Source organism: Lolium perenne, chromosome 1 (assembly GCF_019359855.2).
Source record: "Lolium perenne isolate Kyuss_39 chromosome 1, Kyuss_2.0, whole genome shotgun sequence".
In the NCBI taxonomy this organism is placed as follows: Eukaryota; Viridiplantae; Streptophyta; class Magnoliopsida; order Poales; family Poaceae; genus Lolium; species Lolium perenne.
The window spans coordinates 125,993,535-126,013,506 of record NC_067244.2 but is presented as its reverse complement, the minus strand read 5'-3'; the positions used below and the strand labels follow the sequence as shown (position 1 = coordinate 126,013,506).

Genomic DNA, 19,972 nt, shown 5'->3' with positions numbered 1-19,972 from the left:
GCGCTCGGGGACTACTGATGGGGATACGCCCAAGGGGGCCCATCACCAAGCTCACTCGCCAGATGAAGAGAGTCGAAGGCGGTTCTAGTCGGCGGGCGACTGGGCCATGCGCTCTAGCGACTGAAGACCGGAGCGACTGGATCGGCAGAAGGCCCATGAAGCGTAGCGGCCCAAATAGCCTTATACATGTAAACCCTAACTGGCTGCCTATATAAAGCCACCAGGGGCACCCCCTAGAAGAGAGGACCTCAGATAATCTCTCCTTAGATCTAATCTCCCCCTCCGCCTCCGGCGGCTACCACCAAGCAAGTCGCCTAACGCTGGCGACACTATGATCATATAGTAGATTTCTAGCAGGACGTAGCGATCCTCCACCGAGGGGACGTGAACCTGGGTACATCGTGTGCCGACTCGTTTCCGGAATCTCCAACGCCGCCTTGCCCTACATCTCTCATGTGCTACCCCGTAGCATCTGCCGTGGTCAAAACCTCGACATTGTGTGTTTAATTAGATGCATATATGTATATATGAATCTCATGTATACGAATTTATTGGGGCTTCATTAATGTGAATAGATTTTTTATGCATATATGTGTTTAACTGTCAAAATTGCTGAAATAAGTTTGATAAGCGAAGAAGCAGGACTGGTACCGAGCATGAGAGGTGGGCTGGGTACCTAATAAACAAATAGAAGCGGGTGCAGCCTACACGCGGAAGGTAGTGCGTTACCAGTGGTGCGAGGCAAGCACGCGACTAATAGGTTGGTAGCACCAAGCGGAGAGGGCACGCGACAGATAACGGGCTTACTAGTCGTGTGTCACAGTCCTCCGCGACTATTAGATCTTTACCACTAACGAGGTACCAGTCACGCGTCAGGGCCTGCGACTGATAGTCTAACTTAACATGCAACAGGTAGGCTTTTTCCTACTAGTGTGTTGCAGCTCCGACCTGGCTGCAGTGGAGCCAGGATAAGGTGGTCGGGGATTTAATAGATTCACCTCATGATACATAATGTTTCTAAATATATGACACTTAGAGCATCTCCAGTCGCGTCCCCCCAAACGGCGTCGGATTGAGCATTTAGGGGACGTGTTTTGTTCGTGCCGCGTTTAGGGGACGTCGCTCCCCAGTTGCGTCCCCCAAACAAAATTTCGGAAATTTAAAACTTGAGCGAGATTCGATTAAATTCATCCAAATTTGGCATATATTACATAGATTCGAACGAGATTCGACTAAATTTAAACTAAACCTAATCTAGAAGTACTTGCGGCGACCGGAGGCGTCGTAGTACTGGTGGAAGTTGTACATGTCGTCGGTGACGACCTCTTGCTTGACGCGCTCGTCGGGCTCGTCGATGGGCTCATCCTTCACCAGGCCGCTTGGTCCTGTCTCGCCATTGTCGGTGAGGTCCACGAGTGGTTTGCCAGTGTCGCGGATGGACATGGCGATCACCGTCTCGAGGTTGCCCCTCCATGCGACCTTGTCGTTCAGTAACGCCAAGTACGCCGCTCGCAGCCCTGGGCAGTCCTCGGGGTCATCGTTGCTAGCAATGAGCCGCTGCTGCCGCTCGTACTCCACCAGCAGCGCCGCCTTCGACGGTTCCTCGTTGTCCTGCTCCTCCTTCACCTCCGGTTTCGGGATGAGGAGGGCACCGCCGCGCCTCTCTTGCTGCCGTCGGCTGCGGCTGCCGCCGCGCATCGGATTGACGGGCATCGCGATTGGGGACGATGTAGGGCGTGGAGCGGTATGACGAGGTTGACGTCGATCGGGCCGGTCCTGAGGAGGAAGAGTTGGAGGTGGACGAGTACGTCCTCCTCGGCAACCATTGCGATGTGGGAGACCGTGGCGGTGAGGACGGCGCCTCCAACCTTGGAGCGTCGTTGTGGATGCCGTTGATGACGTTCTGCAGGGTGCGCCCTGGAACGCCCCAGAACAGGGCGCGCCCGTCCCTGTTCCAGCTCTTCGGCCCGTCGACGAGGCCGGTAGAGCTGCGCATCTCCATGTCGTACTGCGCCTGGATGTAGGTGCCCCATCAGGCGTCGTTGTTTTTGGCCGCCCAGGTCGGATCGGCCCGCTCTTCGGCGTCGAGTGCAGCCCGCCGGGCCCTGATGGCGTCCATCCAGCGCTCCGTGCCCGGCATCGGTGGCGGCGGGACGCCTATGCCGTTCACGGCCATCTTCCAGCCGCCCCTGCTTGGCAGGCGCATGTCCGGAGGGACGGGATATCCCGCGCGGTACAACGCCCACGCCTCCTTCACGGTGAGGCTGCCGCGGCCAAAGCCGTTCGCCGCGGCGATCTTGCGGGAGGACAACGACATTGCTTGGAACAGCGAGGAGAAAATCTGGGGGCGGCGAGGAGAAGATTTGGGAGCGGCGAGAGATTGGGATGAACCGCACGGCCTCTTAATGTACAGCGGCGGCAGCGGGTGGTTTCACGCAATAACGCCGACGCGGACGGCCATGCGGCCATGCACGACGAGACGCGTCCCTGCCTGGGAAAACTGGGACGCCATTAACGTCGCTTCACCAAAGGTAGGCGGCGGGGTTTTAGGCTTCCAAGCCGCTGACGCGTCGGTCCCGCCACGCCTCGCCTCGCTTTTCGTTGTGCCCGGAGCGTCTCCTGTGGGGCGGGGATGGGCTCGGAGCGCCAGACACCGTATCGGGCCGCGCCGGACGAAAAACTGTTTTGGGAGACGCGGCTGGAAACGTTTTCTTTGTACAGCGCGCCACAAATCATTTTGGGGAACGGTTTAGGGAAGCGACTGGAGATGCTCTTAGGAAGTTTACAAACGGAGAGGGAGGACTTGTTTGGAAAGCTTCTTCCACCTCCAAGGCTTCAACACCATAATAACTTCCTATACACTATATATACCACAACCAAAATCTAATCATCAAACAACTAGTGCAGTTATGGGCTGTATATTTTAACCCGTTCCCTCTTATGTCTAGGCTGGATAAACAAGAAGGCCATAGGCGTGAGATTAATAGGTGGCTGCAATTATATTTTTAATTAAATAATGCCTTAGCTGGAGTTTCAACTTAAGAACTCCTACTGTTCAAAATAATGCCTTAGCCGGAGTAGCTTTGATACCATATTAAATTAATGCACTAATCATTCAAAAATCCTAACTGTTCAAAAGATTTAGGCTATATATTTTTAACACTATCCACTGTTTAGAACAGAACTTTCCAAGTACTCCCTCCATTCTGATTTATTCTACATTCTATAAAAATAAGATAAATTAGTGTTGCATTTATTAGTACTACTACTTAGATATGTGAGTAATCAATCCAAGCTATATTGAAAATAACAACGTCCAATAAAGAGAGTAAAACCATCTAGTTTTCAGTGTTGTTGCTGACTAAAAGCTAAAATGTAGAGTATTTTGGAACAAATTTTAAAATTAAAATGTAAACTATTTTAGAACGGAGGGAGTACATGAGTGTTGCTCGGCTCGGGTCCTTCAAAGTACAATTCCCTACTAGCCGACTGTGGCAGCTGGTGTCTTACTGGCCGGGTTTGGTACGTGTGCTCGAGCAGCACCAAACCAAAACATGCACGCTACACAAAGGAAGGTAGTAGACATGGCATGGCTAAGAGCATTTCCAGCCGTCTCCCCGACGAGCCTTCAGGACGTCTTTTTTTCATCCTGATAGATGAAAATGACCCAGCCGTGCACCCGGCTCCTCATTTTCGCTCGAATTTGGGCTTTCATCTGTCCGGCGAGCTCGGGCCATCCCCGGCCCCCCGGGGAGCGCTCGGGGACTCCGGACAAAATGAAAGCGCGGGAAACATAGAGAAAACCTCCCGCGCGGATGGTGGTCCAGACTTGTCGGCGACAGAGGCCAATCGTCTTCCGCGCGCTTCAAAAGCCTGCCGCCGGTCAGACTTCGCCGGACGCGTCGCCTCGGATTCACGCGCGGCTCCCTCTTTTTATCGCCGAACCTACCGCGTCCCGCCACATTCACCACCGCCGTCTCCCTCCTCTCCCCAGCCATGTCTTCTCTCCCCAATCCACCTCAACCAGCGAGCAATGGCGGGCCACGGCGCGGCAATGCTCTCTGAAAGATGGATTAGCAGTGGGACCGGCATCTCGCTCTCTGAAAGATGTGGTGATATCTCAAAGAAAAAAAAGCACAACAGTTGAAGTGATGTATATATGCGGATCGGCAGTTCGGCACTCCGTACCCACCATGGCGTGAAAGAAAGATGCATCTCTCTCTCTCTCTCTCTCTCTCTCTCTCTCTAAACGCACGAGATCTTGCACATTACAGTAGAACAATGCAGACCTGAGAGGGAAGCCATGGAAAGTGGCCCGAATCTTATAAGGTTTCATGTGGATTTTCCAGCTGCTGAATTGCCTGAAGCTGCCGGTTTCCAGGTAGCTATGTTGAAATGTAGTGCACGTATAGGGGGTCAACATGACAACATGACACGGCCTGTAGCTGTCTAGTTGCCTTAGCTTCTCTATCTAGTCAACTATGTTTCTCCTAATTCTGCATGGATGGTCGTACTATCGCCGCTTTACCGCAATCATCTGATATCACCACACGTTCAGGGAGGAAACTCCTGTCCAGCTTTTGATCAAAAGAGATCTTGGGAGGATCACACGGGATAAATGGATAAATCAGGATAACATCACCTGTACGATCAAGATGGGAACTTTTAGGATGCCTTGAATATCCCTTCGTAAGGTGGATTTTGTTTTTGTTTTTCTTTTTCGAGAAAATACAAAAGTCCTGCGTCTTGATGCATTGATAGGACAAGAGAGTTACGTGCAACTTGATCAAAACGGGAAACGGTGGGGCAATGGCTGATGCATTAGGGTCCTGATTCTGAGCCACTGTTACATGAGCACACCCACGTACTGCTACCGACGACTCTACGTTACCAAATTGGCGAAGATCCTTGTTGCCCCATCATAGACATTTCAAGAGGTTTGATGTACTTCCGGAGAGAGTATATAATTGAAACAAAAAATTCCATCCTACAACAATCTGTAAACGAACCGGTAGGCAGCGAGCAGCGTACGGGCTCCAGGAGGGAGGCGACTTCTGAAACCCATCTAGGGTTCCATCCTCTCGTCGGAGACGCTACCGGTCTGCTCCACCTCCGGTGGCCTTAGGGCCTTGGAGGTGTGGCGGACCACGGCCTCTCGTCGACGGGAGGTTTCTTGTTATTTTTTTAGGTTCTTTTTCATTGTCTTCTTTGGGATGATGAGGTGGCGGCTACATCTCGATGGCAGAATAAGGTCCTCTTTGCCCTATCCTCGCTCCGGTGGTAGCGAAGGGCGCGTGAAATTTTGTGTCCAGCGGATCTCCTCGGATCCGGCCCATCTTCGTGTTCGTCGGTGTGGTTATATGTTTAGCCTTTCCGATTTACGGTTCTCATCATTGGCGTTGGTTGCTGCTTTGCTGTATTGGTCCTTTGGGGTCATAGCACGACGAATTTCCATCTGTCTACTACAACAAGCTCTGCTTTGACAAGTTTTGCCCAGCTCCGATGATGGAGGGGCGAGGACGGCGGAGCGCCTTCGGCTCGCTCCAGTGTTTGTAGTCTTCGCTAGACAGTTCAAAGATCTTTTTGTAATTTTTATTACTTTTGGTGTTCTTTGTACTGTTTTTGATGATAATTAATAGATTGGTGGTCCTTTTCGCAAAAAAAAATCTATCTATGAAGATGTAAGAACTTTAGATTAGATCTAGATTTTCTCGTGGAGAGTTGAGGACGTTGGAGCATTTCCAAATGCTGCCACATCGACAGCCAAATTTTCTCTCTTTTTATAACAGCTTAGTAAGAAAAGTGCAGCTAACTTGGGCTATGAACCGAAACATGCATCTCGTCCACACATTACATTCGAGGAAATTCAGTTATAACACGAACGCATCATACCTGATTAAACCATCTGAAAGGAAATTTCTTCCGAAATTCTTGCGCTTCGATCGAACAATATATGTCTGTTTTATTGGAACCAAATTAAGAATTAAGCAAGATATATCGAAGAACAACGAAACGGCTACTACTCACCATTTATTTAGAGGTTATATAATTTACATGTATTAAAGATCCCTCGCGCAAACATAATCTTTACATGGGGATTTAATCTACATCGATCGAAGGAGGTTGCGGTGCATGACCGGTACTGCTTCAGTTTGCCACATTCACAGCCATGGCCGGATTCTACTCTACCTATGCTGTACATCGTTCCATTTAGCTAACTATTTCATGCCAAGGCGGCACTTTTGTACGTCTCTTCATCGAAGGAGGTTGCTAGCTTGCTAACTTCGGTACAGTCTTCCGTGCGACCATAAGCGATCGATGCATGGAGTGTGCTCGGTCATGTAATTGTGGCGTCGCGCTGACTAGACGCGGATTGGCGCGGCGGCGCGCAGCAAGCCGCTGTTTTGCTGATCCATGGCTATCTGGCGCTGGTCGGACTCCTGGCGCTGGATGCGCAGGTGCTCGTGCTGCCTGCGGATGAAGCTCTCGGCGCGGTGCAGGAGCTCGTCATGCGCCATCACCAGCACGTCCCTGGTGCGCCACCCCTGCTTCGCCGCTACGGGAGAGGACGACGACGCCACGCTCGGGTGCGGCGGCGAGGGCGGGATCATCGACGCCGACTTCCGCATCTCCCTCCGCACGGAGACGGCCGTGTCGGCCGTGCGCCGCATCCGCGGCAGCTCCTCGCCGCCCCACGTCTCGCTCTTGCGCACTGCCACCGGCCGCGCCGCGCCTCTCCGCACGATGGACTGCCACGCCGAGTCCATCGACACGTCGTCGGTGCCAGCGGGCTCGGACGCAGTCGCAGCGGCGGCGGCGCCTACCTCCTCGATGTGCTCCACCTTGACGCCGGGCGTGGCCTCCGCAACGACGGCTGCCCTTGGCTTGTCCTCGCCTACCGACTGCTTGCGCACGCGGGGGCGGCCGGCCGGGTTCTTGGCTGTTCTTGCTTGCCGTGGCTGCCTCACCGAGACCAGGTCCGACGCCACGACAGCGTCCGGAGCGGCAGCAAATAGGTCAAGTTCAAAGAGGCCGTCCATGGTCGCTGATACGTCGCCGCCCGATGAGGAGGATACGACCGCTCCGGTGTGGTGTCGATAGGAGAATACGAAGAGGCAGACGATGATGACGTTCGCGGTGATCCAGAGAAAGGGAGTTGACAAAAGGAGGTCAGAGGGGAGAGGCGCGGTGGGGCTGAACGACGACGCGCCCGCCGTGGCCGACAGGACGGCCACGACCACGGCGACCGCCGCCGACCTGAGGAGGATGGAGCAGGTCATCTCTGGTAAGAGTAGACTGCGAGGGAGAGGGGGTGGTGTCTGGAGGAGGGGAGCAATGGATGGATGGGTTCATTCGTTTATATAAGCTGATCGAGCCGGCATGGAGTCGGTAGTGACTAGTGCCACTTCTCTAAAAAGCATAAAGCTAAATCTGAAGTTATTTTCTATTTTTCAATCACAGCTAACTCCCAAACTAAAAGTTTGTAAAATACACTTTGGGGCATCCCTAGATCGCAGCACTCAACCCTTACAACATAGCTGCAGCTCACGTGTAACTTATAGGTCAGCAAGTAATTCAATGGTCAGGATATTTGTCTCGGGTGCAAGCCTGCAACTTATCCGCCGCCGCCCTCCACCCTCACCTCCCTTACCTCTCGCCACCGCCAGTGGACGGCGATCCTGTAACATCCTATGATTTAGGGTTACAAAAAGAGAGGAAACAGATGTGTGCATTACTTTCATGCATAGAAAATCTGGTGAATTTTCGCGTCAAATAAAACTTGTCACAGTAGCCGAAGTTTTACTTGAGTTGATGGAATTGAAGTAGATCATGAAGTCAAGCGCTATATATAAACCTTAATGTGACCTTTGCTAAAACATTGTTTTGGGTAGATCTATGGGTTAGATCATATGGAACTAGAACTATTACACAACACCTTAAGTAAGGATTAAATACTAGATCTTCTAAAGAGATCATAAGATGATATTCCTTGCCATAACATATGGATATCTATTCAACTGCAAATCAAGTAACAAGAAAATGGAGAAACTATTCTTAACTTGTGTTTTCCATGTATTTAACTAAATTATTGCTCTTATCATGATCCTCATGGTATCTCTTCAACCCTAATCTTGAACTCATGACAAGGACATCAACAAAAGCCTTGTCTATCATGCTTGTATCTATTACAAATCCATCTACATCAAACCCTAGACAGTAGAGAATTATATACATTCAGTCAGATGCTATCAACATCATCTTTTGAGTTGGAACGCTATGATATAATCCATCTCAATGAGAAGTGGTGAGGCAATACAACTATAATGGAATACAACCAGATTTTTAAAGAAGTAAAGTAGAAACTAACCAAAACGAAGCTAGCCAAGTCGAGACTTAACCTATATACTTAAGGAGATCATGTGAGCACATCATAAACCCTAGAGTAATCATTGCCTATATAAGAGAGCTCGGGATAAAGTGTTACACTCAAGTTAGTTGAGCCAACACTTGGTTTTGAGGGAGAGAACTATACATATATCCATATGATCGTATCATCATTCCTTGATTAGAACTCTAAGTTATTATTATAGTCACCTTCAAGTAAGAGAAGTTATTGATAGTAATCTTAGTTAGGCCTATTCAAGAGAATATAAGAGAAGTGGTATACTCTAGTGTTGGAGCAAACACTTGATCTAGGAGGTGAGATCCCTATGTCACTAAGTGATACCTTAGGAAGCCAAACCCTTAATCATCACAACTTGGTAATGATCATAAACCCTAAGAACCTTAAGCAAGAATCTATTGAGAGTAAGTTGATCATGTTCATTGCATGATTATTCTTTGGAGATATAAGAGGATAAGTTAAACCTTAGTATGATAAGCAGATGTCATCCATCACATGAAATAATATGGAGTCTACTGATGTCTACCCACGCTTCTTTTCCTGTAGACAGTGTTGGGCCTCCAAGAGCAGAGGTTTGTAGAACAGCAGCAAGTTTTCCCTTAAGTGGATCACCCATGGTTTATCGAACTCAGGGAGGAAGAGGTCAAAGATATCCCTCTCAAGCAACCCTGCAACCACAAAGCAAGAAGTCTCTTGTGTCCCCAACACACCTAATACACTTGTCAGATGTATAGGTGCACTAGTTCGGCGAAGAGATAGTGAAATACATGTGGTATGAATATATATGAGCAGTAGTAACGGCACCAGAAAATAGCTTGATGCTACAACTGGCGTGTGGTTGATGATGGTAATATTGCAGGCAGTACAGATGCAGTAAAACAGTAAACAAGCGATGATTGCAGTATTCGGGAACAAGGCCTAGGGATTATACTTTCGCTAGTGGACACTCTCAACATTGATCACATAATAAAACCACTCTACACTCTGTTGTTGGATGATGAACACCACTAATTGTGTAGGATTACACGAACCCTCAATGCCGGAGTTAACAAGCTCCACAATATTCGATATTCATATTTAAATAACTTAGAGTGCATGATAGATCAATAGTGATACAAAACACATTGTAATCATAAAGGGATATAAATAAGCACTTCACTATGCTATTCATAACAGTGAATAAGTATTCTGTGAAATATAGCCTAAGAGACCCACACGGTGCACACACTGTCACCTTTACATACGTGGGACAAGGAGTCTCCGGAGATCACATAAGTAAAATCCACTTGACTAGCATAATGACATCTAGATTACAAGCATCATCATATGAATCTCAATCATGTAAGGCAGCTCATGAGATTATTGTATTGAAGTACATAGGAGAGAGATTAACCACATAGCTACCGGTACAGCCCCTTAGCCTCGATGGAGAACTACTCCCTCCTCATGGGAGACAGCAGCGGTGATGAAGATGGCGGTGGTGTCGATGGAGATGCCTTCCGGGGGCACTTCCCCGTCCCGGCGGCGTGCCGGAACAGAGACTCCTGTCCCCCAGATCTTGGCTTCGCGATGGCGGCGGCTCTGGAAGGTTTCTCGTACCGTGGCTTTTCCGTATCGAAGATTTAGGTCAGGGACCTTTAAATAGGCGAAGAGGCGGAGTCGGAGGGCTGACGAGGCGACGACACAGTAGGGGGCGCGGCCCACCCCCTGGCCGCGCCGGCCTGTCATCTGGGGCCCACAGGGACCTCCTCTGGTGGCTCTCGGGTGTTCTGGAAGCTTCGTGGGATTCTAAGATGTTGGGCGTTGATTTCATCCAATTCCGAGAATATTCCTTACTAGGATTTCTGAAACCAAAAAAAGCAGAAAACAGGAACTGGCACTTCGGCATCTCGTCAATAGGTTAGTTCCGGAAAACGCATAAAAATGATATAAAGTGTGAACAAAACATGTAGGTATTGTCATTAAACAAGCATGGAACATCAGAAATTATAGATATGTTGGAGACGTATCAGCATCCCCAAGCTTAGTTCCTACTCGTCCTCGAGTAGGTAAACGATAACAAAGATAATTTCTGAAGTGACATGCTACCAACATGATCTTAATCATACTATTGTACAACATATGAGATGAATGCAGCGATTCAAAGCAATGGTAAAGACAATGAGTAAACAATTGAATCATATAGCAAAGACTTTTCATGAATAGTACTTTCAAGACAAGCATCAATAAGTCTTGCATAAGAGTTAACTCATAAAGCAATAAATTCATAGTAGAGGCATTGAAGCAACACAAAGGAAGATTAAGTTTCAGCGGTTGCTTTCAACTTGTAACATGTATATCTCATGGATATTGTCAACATAAAGTAATATAATAAGTGCAATAAGCAAGTATGTTAGAATCAATGCACAGTTAACACAAGTGTTTGCTTCTAAGACAGTAGGAAATAGGTAAACTGACTCAACATCTCTACACCTATAGTGTAGCAGTTTTGAATTTGGATTTACCACCTCTATTTCAACTTTCCCGCCGGAGCAAGCCAAACTCAATCCCAACCATTGATTTGCTATCTTTCACTGCTATCCACCCTCCATCGGACGTTATTCTCCTGGATCCAACGGCTAATATTTACCGGATTCGCTGCACCGCTTTCCACATGTGCCTGAACCAGCCCGCACGTTCTAGATAGCTCTTGACTGACTCGGTATGGCGCCGGCCAAATTTGAATCCAGTTTGCCTGCGGAACTCCCGGACACCATACACAGCCAGCGCGCCAAAGCTAGCATCTCCATCCCCTCCACCTATTCTCTACACCCTGCTACGGTTGCATCTTCTTGCTTTGCTTTCGCCTGCATCTAGCCTGTGGGATCTACGGGTGGGAGCTGAAGTGCATAGGCAACAGGTAAGCACATCGCTATCTTTCTTTTCTGTTGGTTCCAGATTTTCTTGGTCATTTATCACATTGGAGTAACGTCACAGTCAGTGCTTCTGGCTAACAACTTCTCTTTTTCTTGTACATTGCAAATCTCCGCTTTTTCTGTCCTTGAGGTGGCTATGTGTGTTTATGCACGTCAGGTGTTTGTGTTTTTGTCGGAACTGCTGATCAGTGATATACCAATAGGAGTAAATGGGATTAGTGTGTGGTTGTGAATTTGCATACCAGACTCGAATGGATAAGTTGATTGGTCCAAATTTTGTACCTTTTTTTGTCAGTTGGTTCAGTACGTGTCTGCCATTTGAGACTCATCAATTTTCTTTCCTTTATTATATCACATGGCATCGTTAGATAAACTGTTCTGATCTGTTCGTAAATTATATGCTCTTACATCTTGGCTTATGTATATGTCTAATACCGAACATGGTGTTCACACTTCTCTATAGATTTGGGTTTTGCAACTTCAGAAGACCAGCCTCGGCGTCCCGCATGACTCTGTGTCAACATTCCGGCCTGAATATCAGCTCATTTGCTTCACATTTATCAGTGTCAGGTACACAATCCTTACCCTAAAAAAAGTGCATAATCTTTAATCCTGGGTCTACTGTTCCGATCACAGTAAATAAATAACTTTGCGGTCTCCTGAGATGTACAGTAATATAAGATGTAAACTGATTTCATCCAGTTATTTGCGCTCATCTTATGAGTGCGGATAGTTACATAGGAGGTCCGCTCAGTTGGAGGTACAAAGTCATTAGAAAAGATTAAACTGATTTCATCCAGTTCTATGTGCTCATCATATGAATGTAGGTGATCACATGTGAGGTCTGTTCAATCGGTATGAGGTCTTTTTTTTTTTTGAATATGTCACAGTAGTGGATAATTCAACATTATTGGAATGGTAGTGTTCTATGTCTATCTAATCTAATCATCTTCTTGAATATAGCTTAATCTTTATTTATTTTCTGGATGGCATATGCTTTGTTATGTGTACTCATACATGGGCTAATTTTACTGAGCTAAATCATCATGTTGTTGAACCAACAGATGTACCGATGAATCCTGCACAGCGTAAGCGCTATCGTGACCGGGATAGATACTTGGGAATGACACCAATTCAAAGAGAAGCTTATTTACAGAGGAATCGTGAGTACAAACGAGCTAAACGAGATAACAATGCAAGTGGTAGTAGTGCACAGTTCATAACTGGGCAAACAAATATCCAGTCAAATATGTGCCACCCAGATAATGGAACTTGTGGCACAGTTAGTCAGTCTGGAGTATATGCATCTTCTACTTCTCTTGAATATCAAGATGCAGATATTGCATTGAAAAATAGCAGTCAACGTAAGCGGCAACGTGGCACTAGCTGGTACTCACACTTGACACCAGAACAAAGAGAAGCATACTTGCAAAGGAATCGTGAGTATAAGAACAGAAGAAAGTCTCAGTTAGCAGGTTGTAGTAATCCACACGATAAGACTGATTGGGTAGGTTGCAGTAATAGAAAAAAATAGAGCTGGACAAAGTGACAGCTTACTTAGTCAACATACTTATATGGAAGTTCATGACCATATGGTTTCTGAATCTGAAGATGCAATCTACGTCCCAATGAATATTTTTCCTGCTAACCAAGGTAATTTCAGCACCAGATAACAATGTTTTTTATAAATTACTTGTACTCATAATTATTGTTAATTATGGCCACCAGTTTTACTAAAATGATTCGTATCATCAGGTAATATCAGTGAAAATGGAGATGACATGACAGTTGAATATGGGCAAACCCAGGATATGCTTGAAGGCGATGATGAAGATGATGAGAGCTATATATTATGTGGACGAGGTAAACGTGTTAATACATATGTAGCCTAATTTTTTTTGTTTTTTTTTTTTTTGCAGACATCGTGATCATTACATACTGTTTTCTCACTTTCCCAAGAAAATGGACAGGTTCTGAATATGCGTCCTATCAAGAACCAAGCCGTGCAATTCGTGAAACACAAGCTGATCCATATGATCACATATATCAGAATTTACCAAGTGGTAATCATGTCTTGGAGGCAGTACCTAATTGCAACCATTGCGGCGCAAAAAGGTTTCAGTATGAGAAACCAACATTTTGTTGTATGGGAGGCAGAGTCACGATAGTAACTCCAAGTGTTCCTGACGAACTGCGTCGATTGTACACAAGTCAAGATCCAGAAGCTAAGTTTTTCCAAGATAATATACGGTACTTCAATTCACACTTTTCGTTTACCTCTCTTGGTGTTATGTTAGACCAGCGATATTGCAATAAAAGGTCTGGAGTTTACACTTTCCGTGCACAAGGTCAAATGTATCATGGAATTGACCAATTGGTTCCAACGGGGGATGGCCCCAAACATCTACAACTATACTTTTATGACACTGATCTGGACTTGCAACATAGATTCCGACACTCCCCTAATCTTGATAGAGTTCTAATCAGAAAGTTGACGCACATACTTTCACATAGTAATCCTTATGCCCAAGCATTTCAAAGCCTTGGTTCAGTCTCAAATCTCGATGAATATCGAATTGAGCTTAACACAGACATTTGTTTAGATCAACGAGTATATAATGCACCCACTACGTCACAAGTAGCAGCAATCTGGGTAGAGGGAAATAATCCACAAGGTCACTTTGAGAGGAGTATAATTGTATATGGTAAATCAGATAAGCCACAATACATAAAAGCATACCAAGGTTGCTACGATCCACTGTCATACCCACTTTTCTTCCCGAATGGGGAAGTTGGTTGGAACCTGAATATACCGAAAGTTGGAAAAAATGCAACTCTTAATAGCCATCAAGTAAATGACCTCGATGAAGAAGGTAAATAGTTATATATTTTGAGGGTGTAGTCATTTCTATTTTTTTTTCATAATTTAATGTAAACATTTTGCGTTGTATAGGGCAAGAGTACAACTCCGGTTCTTGTGTTTCACCAAGGGAATATTATTGTTTCAAATTGCAAATTCGAGACAGAGAATTTAATGTCTTACTTTTTGGAAAACGACTCACTCAACAATACATTGTTGATATGTACATAAAGATTGAATCAATAAGATTGGCATTCTACTTAAAACCATCAAATCAAATTCTCATACGAGCAGATCTGTATCAAGGGTTGGTTGATAGTGTTGTTGCTGGTGAGACCCGTGCATGCATGATTGGAAGGCGCATTGTACTCCCTCCCTCTTTCATTGGGGGTCCGAGGGACATGCGTCGAAGGTATTTGGATGCTATGGCCTTGGTGCAGCGGTTTGGGAAACCAGATTTATTTCTAACGATGACATGCAACCCAAATTGGGAAGAGATAATAAAAGAGCTCGCACCCGGCCAATCGGCGCAAGATCGACCAGACTTGGTAGCACGGGTCTTTAAGGCAAAATTAGAGGATCTGAAGAAGCTTATATTTAAGAAGAAATTCTTTGGGGAAGTTGCTGCTCACGTGTATGTGATTGAATTTCAAAAAAGGGGACTTCCCCATGCACATTTCTTGATAATTCTGAAGTCAAATTACAAAATAAACAACCCTGACCAGTATGACCAGATTATATCCGCCGAAATTCCTGATAAAGTTAAGTATCCAGTGCTGCACGATTTAGTTATTAAACACATGATACATGGTCCATGTGGTGTTCTCAATAGAAAAAATTCCTGCATGCAGGATGGAAATTGTAGATACCACTATCCCCGCCCATTTTCGGAGGCCACGTTGCAAGGAGATGACTCATATCCAATCTACAGACGCAGGGATGATGGTCGTCAAGTACGCATAAGGGGAGCAGTTTTGGATAACAGATGGGTTGTTCCATACAATCCATACCTTCTTATGAGATACAATTGCCATATCAATATTGAAGTTTGCTCCAGTATTAAGGCTGTCAAGTATTTATTTAAGTATATATATAAAGGCCATGATCGTGCTTCTTTTATCCTAGAATCTGCAGGAGATACAGTTATTGATGAAATCCGTCAGTACAGAGATGCCAGGTTTATATCACCTCCTGAAGCAATATGGAGGATTTTTTCTTTTAATCTCAGCGAGATGTCTCCTCCTGTTCTACAATTACAACTTCACTTGCCAAATATGCAAATTGTTCGTTACAAAAATTCTGACAATTTGATGGTAAAGTGTTGTGCTCCATAAAGCCTCCAATCTCAACTTGTAATTTTTTCTGGCACATGAGAATTTGTTGACTGCTCATAAGCCGTGATAGAGCACAAGTCAACTATTGGCTGGCCAGGGCAGACATATGGTCCATGAAAATTTGTTTTTAATTTGTATGTACAACATGTTCTGGAATGTACAAATATTATCTATGAAATACTGAAACTCACGTATCTCCCATACATTTACTCATCTGATGCGTGTAAATCTTGTCAGAAGTAAAAGCATGTTGAGTTTGGCCAAACTTCCAGAAAAACTATGGAAACCTACAATGTCAAATCAATCTTATTAAATATATCGAGGATATTTTCATGTTATATTGATACAGTGTAATAATTTTTTATAGTTTTTTCAGTAAACTTAATCAAACTTTACTTTAGCTGACTTCAGAAAAAAATTTATACGCCATGTTTTAATAAACATAGGTAATATGTATTATTCTCATTTCTTTTGCCGACGTGCGCTGCACGTGCATATGTACTAGTAAAAGTAGAAGAAAGGCCCTTCGCAGAGGGAAGCATGGATTGCTATATTTGTGCTAGAGCTTTTATTTTGAAAACATAAAGAGAGCATAAAAGTAAAGTTTTGAGAGGTGTTTGTTGTTGTCAACGAATGGTAATGGGCACTCTAACCCCCTTGCCAGACAGACTTTCTAAGAGCGGCTCCCATGAAAGATTTTTATTTTTGGGTGGCACTCCTTCCAACCTTGCTTTCACAAACCATGGCTAACCGAATCCTCGGGTGCCTGCCAACAATCTCATACCATGAAGGAGTATCTTTTTATTTTAGTTTTATTTAGATGACACTCCTCCCCACCTTTGCTTTCTCAAGCCATGGCTAACCGAATCCTCGGGTGCCGTCCAACAATCACATACCATGGAGGAGTGTCTATTTTTTTTGTAAAATTATGAAGGTTAGTTAATTTGGGACTGGGAATCCCATTGCCAGCTATTTTTGCATAATTATTGGATAAGCGGATGAAGCCACTAGTCCATTGGTGAAAGTTGCCCAACAAGATTTGAAAGATAAACACCACATACTTCCTCATGAGCTATAAAACATTGACACAAATCAGAGGTGATAAATTTTGAATTGTTTAAAGATAGCACTCAAGCAATTTACTTTGGAATGGCAGAGAAATACCATGTAGTAGGTAGGTATGGTGGATACAAATGGCATAGTGTTTGGCTCAAGGATTTGGATGCACGAGAAGTATTCCCTCTCAATACAAGGCTTAGGCTAGCAAGGTTGTTTGAAGCAAACACAAGTATGAACCGGTACAGCAAAACTCACATAAAAACATATTGCAAGCATTATAAGACTCTACACTGTCTTCCTTGTTGTTCATACCCTTACTAGAAAATATCTAGACCTTAGAGAGACCAATCATGCAAACCAAATTTTAGCAAGCTCTATGTATTTCTTCACTAATAGGTGCAAAGTATATGATGCAAGAGCTTAATCATGAGCACAACAATTGCCAAGTATCACATTGTTCAAGATATTATACCACTTACTACATGTAGCATTTCCCGTTTCCAACCATATAACAATTAACGAAGCAGTTTCAACCTTCGCCATGAAAATTAAAAGCTAAGAACACATGTGTTCACATGAACCAGCGGAGCGTGCCTCTCTCCCACACAAGCATGCATTTATTCAAACAAAAACAAAAACAAAAACAAACAGACGCTCCAAGTAAAGCACATAAGATGTGACGGAATAAAAATATAGTTTCACTAGAGGAACCTGATAATGTTGTCGATGAAGAAGGGGATGCCTTGGGCATCCCCAAGCTTAGATGCTTGAGTCTTCTTGAAATATGCAGCGATAAACCACCGGGGCATCCCCAAGCTTAGAGCTTTCACTCTTCTTGATCATATTGTATCATCCTCCTCTCTTGACCCTTGAAAACTTCCTCCATACCAAACTCAAAGCAACTCATTAGAGGGTTAGTGCATAATCAAAATTCACGTGTTCAGAGGTGACACAATCATTCTTAACACTTCTGGACATTGCCCAAAGCTACTGGAAGTTAATGGAACAAAGAAATCCATCCAACACAGCAAAAGAGGCAATGCGAAATAAAAGGCAGAATCTGTCAAAACAGAACAGTCCGTAAAGATGAATTTCTAAGAGGCACCAGACTTGCTCAAATGAAAATGCTCAAATTGAATCAAAGTTGCGTACATATCTGAGGATCACTCACGTAAATTTGTAGAATTTTCTGAGTTACCTACAGAGAATTTAACCCAGATTCGTGACAGCAAGAAATCTGTTTCTGCGCAGTAATCCAAATCTAGTATCAAACTTGCTATCAAAGACTTTACTTGGCACAAAAATGCAATAAAATAAAGATAAGGAGAGGTTGATACAGTAGTAACAACTTCCAAGACTCAAATATAAAACAAAGTTACTGTAGCAAAATAAACACATGGGTTATCTCCCAAGAAATTTTTTCTTTATAGCCATTAAGATGGGCTCAGCAGTTTTAATGATGCACTCGCAAGAAATAGTATTTGAAGCAAAAGATAGCATCAAGAAGCAAATTCAAAACACCTTTAAGACTAACATGCTTCCTATGCAAAGGAATCTTGTACACAAATGAATTCATGAGGAACAAAGTGACAAGCATAGGAAGATAAAACACGAGTAACTTCAAGATTCTCAACATAAAGAGGGGAAACTTGATATTATTAAAATGCATATAACCATGTTTCCCTCTCTCATAATAACTTTCAGTAGCATCATTGATGAAATCCACAATATACCCATCACTTAAAACATTCTTATCATGGTTCATATGCATAGAAGTATCATTAATTTTGGCATAAGAAGAGTTCTTCTCATTAATAGTAATTGGAGCAAGATTATTATCAAGAATTTTAACATGGTAAACAAGTTGCATATTAAGGGAATTGTTTTTGGCAATCCAATCATAACTATGACAAGTTTCATAAGGATAGTTATAGCCTATATCATAGCATTCTTTATAATAATCATCAAAGATTGGAGGCACAGTGTCATCATAAGAAATAGAATAATTATCTTTCACACTAGGTTCATCTGTGACCATACCATCATTGTTACTAGAAGGAGATGTATCAAACATATAATGATCAGTAGCAAAAGGATTTTCAAACACCTCATCCCCAAGCTTAGAGCTTTCTATATCATTATGGGAGGAAACATAGACAGTACTGATACTATGGCAATTATTAACATCATCATTTTCAGAATTAGTTTCCCAGAGATTTGCAATATCAAAAGTAGTGTGCTCTTTCAAATCATGATCAGTAATGTAGGTAAAGGGCATAGGAAGATCATTGTACTCAGATTCATTATCATAATAATCATTAGGAGCAACATACTTACGGTTACCTAGCGTTATCTCATTCACGCGGGATATGCCGTTACCTCTTTCTCTTTATTCTCCTTCTTCTTCTTCTTCTTCTTCGTTCCCTTCTTCTTCTTATTCTCTTCCTTCTCCTCGTTCCCTTCTTTAGGAGGAAGAGGCTTGAAGGGTGGCTTGTCCGCATAACCTGATTTACTTTCAGAAACAATAGAAGAAACTTGGGAGGATTCCTCCTTTTCATTAATTAGTTCAAAACACACAGCGGTCCTATCATATTTTGGCAAGGTGTCATCTTCTAAAATATTTTGTATGTAAGTATTTGTATGGCTATTATCAATGCAATAAGAAAATCACCCATGCAGGACATCATCAATATCAAGATCACTCATATGTAACAAAGAGATTTTTCTTGATAGCTCTTCACACCACAAAAATAAAGTAAGTTCATCATGCTGATTAGGAGTAATTTCATCATCACAATACAAATTTACAGCACTCATGGGGTTCAAATTATCATTGGAGGAGCATTGAAAATTAAAATGACCCACTCTATGGCAAACTTCACAAATAAAAGGATAGAGGGCACAAACTTTTTTACCAAGATCATCTAGAGCCCTAGCCCACTTTCTAGTTTTTTCATTAATATGATGGATACAATATTCATCTTCGATTTGATTAATTCCACAAGGTCTATGCATTCCACAAAAACTAACATGCTTATAGGAAATAGCAGTCTTAGGAGTTTGAGCATGTTTATTGCAATCATTAACAACAATTTCATTCTTCATGCAAGCCTCTTTAAAAGATTCATGATACTTATCGAAATTCTTCTTAGGCAATTCAAAATGAGAAGCAAAGGCTTTATAAAGATTTGCAGCAACTTGAGAGTCAAGACCATAAGGAGCGCTCATATTTCGAAATTTATCAGTAACCATAAAGGCTTTAATGCATTCATAATCATAATTTATACCTGACTCTTTACCTTTGTTGTTCTCCCATCCTTCAGCGTTCTCCTCAATCTGATCAAGAAGATCCCACCTAGCTTCAACCTCCTTGCTTGTGAAAGATCCCTCCGAACAGGCA

General features: G+C 43.9%; 2 protein-coding genes across 3 annotated transcripts; one reads left to right on the top strand and one right to left on the bottom strand.

Moving 5' to 3' along the window:
* Positions 1-6,002: 6,002 nt before the first annotated feature.
* LOC127301378 (uncharacterized) lies at positions 6,003-7,317 on the bottom strand. The gene has a single exon (XM_051331610.1). It carries the CDS (start codon positions 7,278-7,280, stop codon positions 6,363-6,365), a length of 918 nt encoding a protein of 305 aa, XP_051187570.1. The 5' UTR covers positions 7,281-7,317; the 3' UTR covers positions 6,003-6,362.
* Positions 7,318-11,075: 3,758 nt separating this feature from the next.
* Positions 11,076-15,443, top strand: LOC127292922 (uncharacterized). 2 transcript variants are annotated; one of them, XM_051322554.2, is made up of 6 exons: positions 11,076-11,303; positions 11,783-11,889; positions 12,384-12,972; positions 13,075-13,182; positions 13,290-13,569; positions 15,031-15,443. In XM_051322554.2, exons 3-6 carry the CDS (start codon positions 12,894-12,896, stop codon positions 15,140-15,142), a joined length of 579 nt encoding a protein of 192 aa, XP_051178514.1. In that variant the 5' UTR covers positions 11,076-11,303; positions 11,783-11,889; positions 12,384-12,893; the 3' UTR covers positions 15,143-15,443. The 2 variants fall into 2 exon arrangements, with proteins under 2 accessions (XP_051178514.1, XP_051178458.1); XM_051322498.2 differs by lacking the exon at positions 15,031-15,443 and having other exon boundaries at positions 13,290-14,642.
* Positions 15,444-19,972: the final 4,529 nt, after the last annotated feature.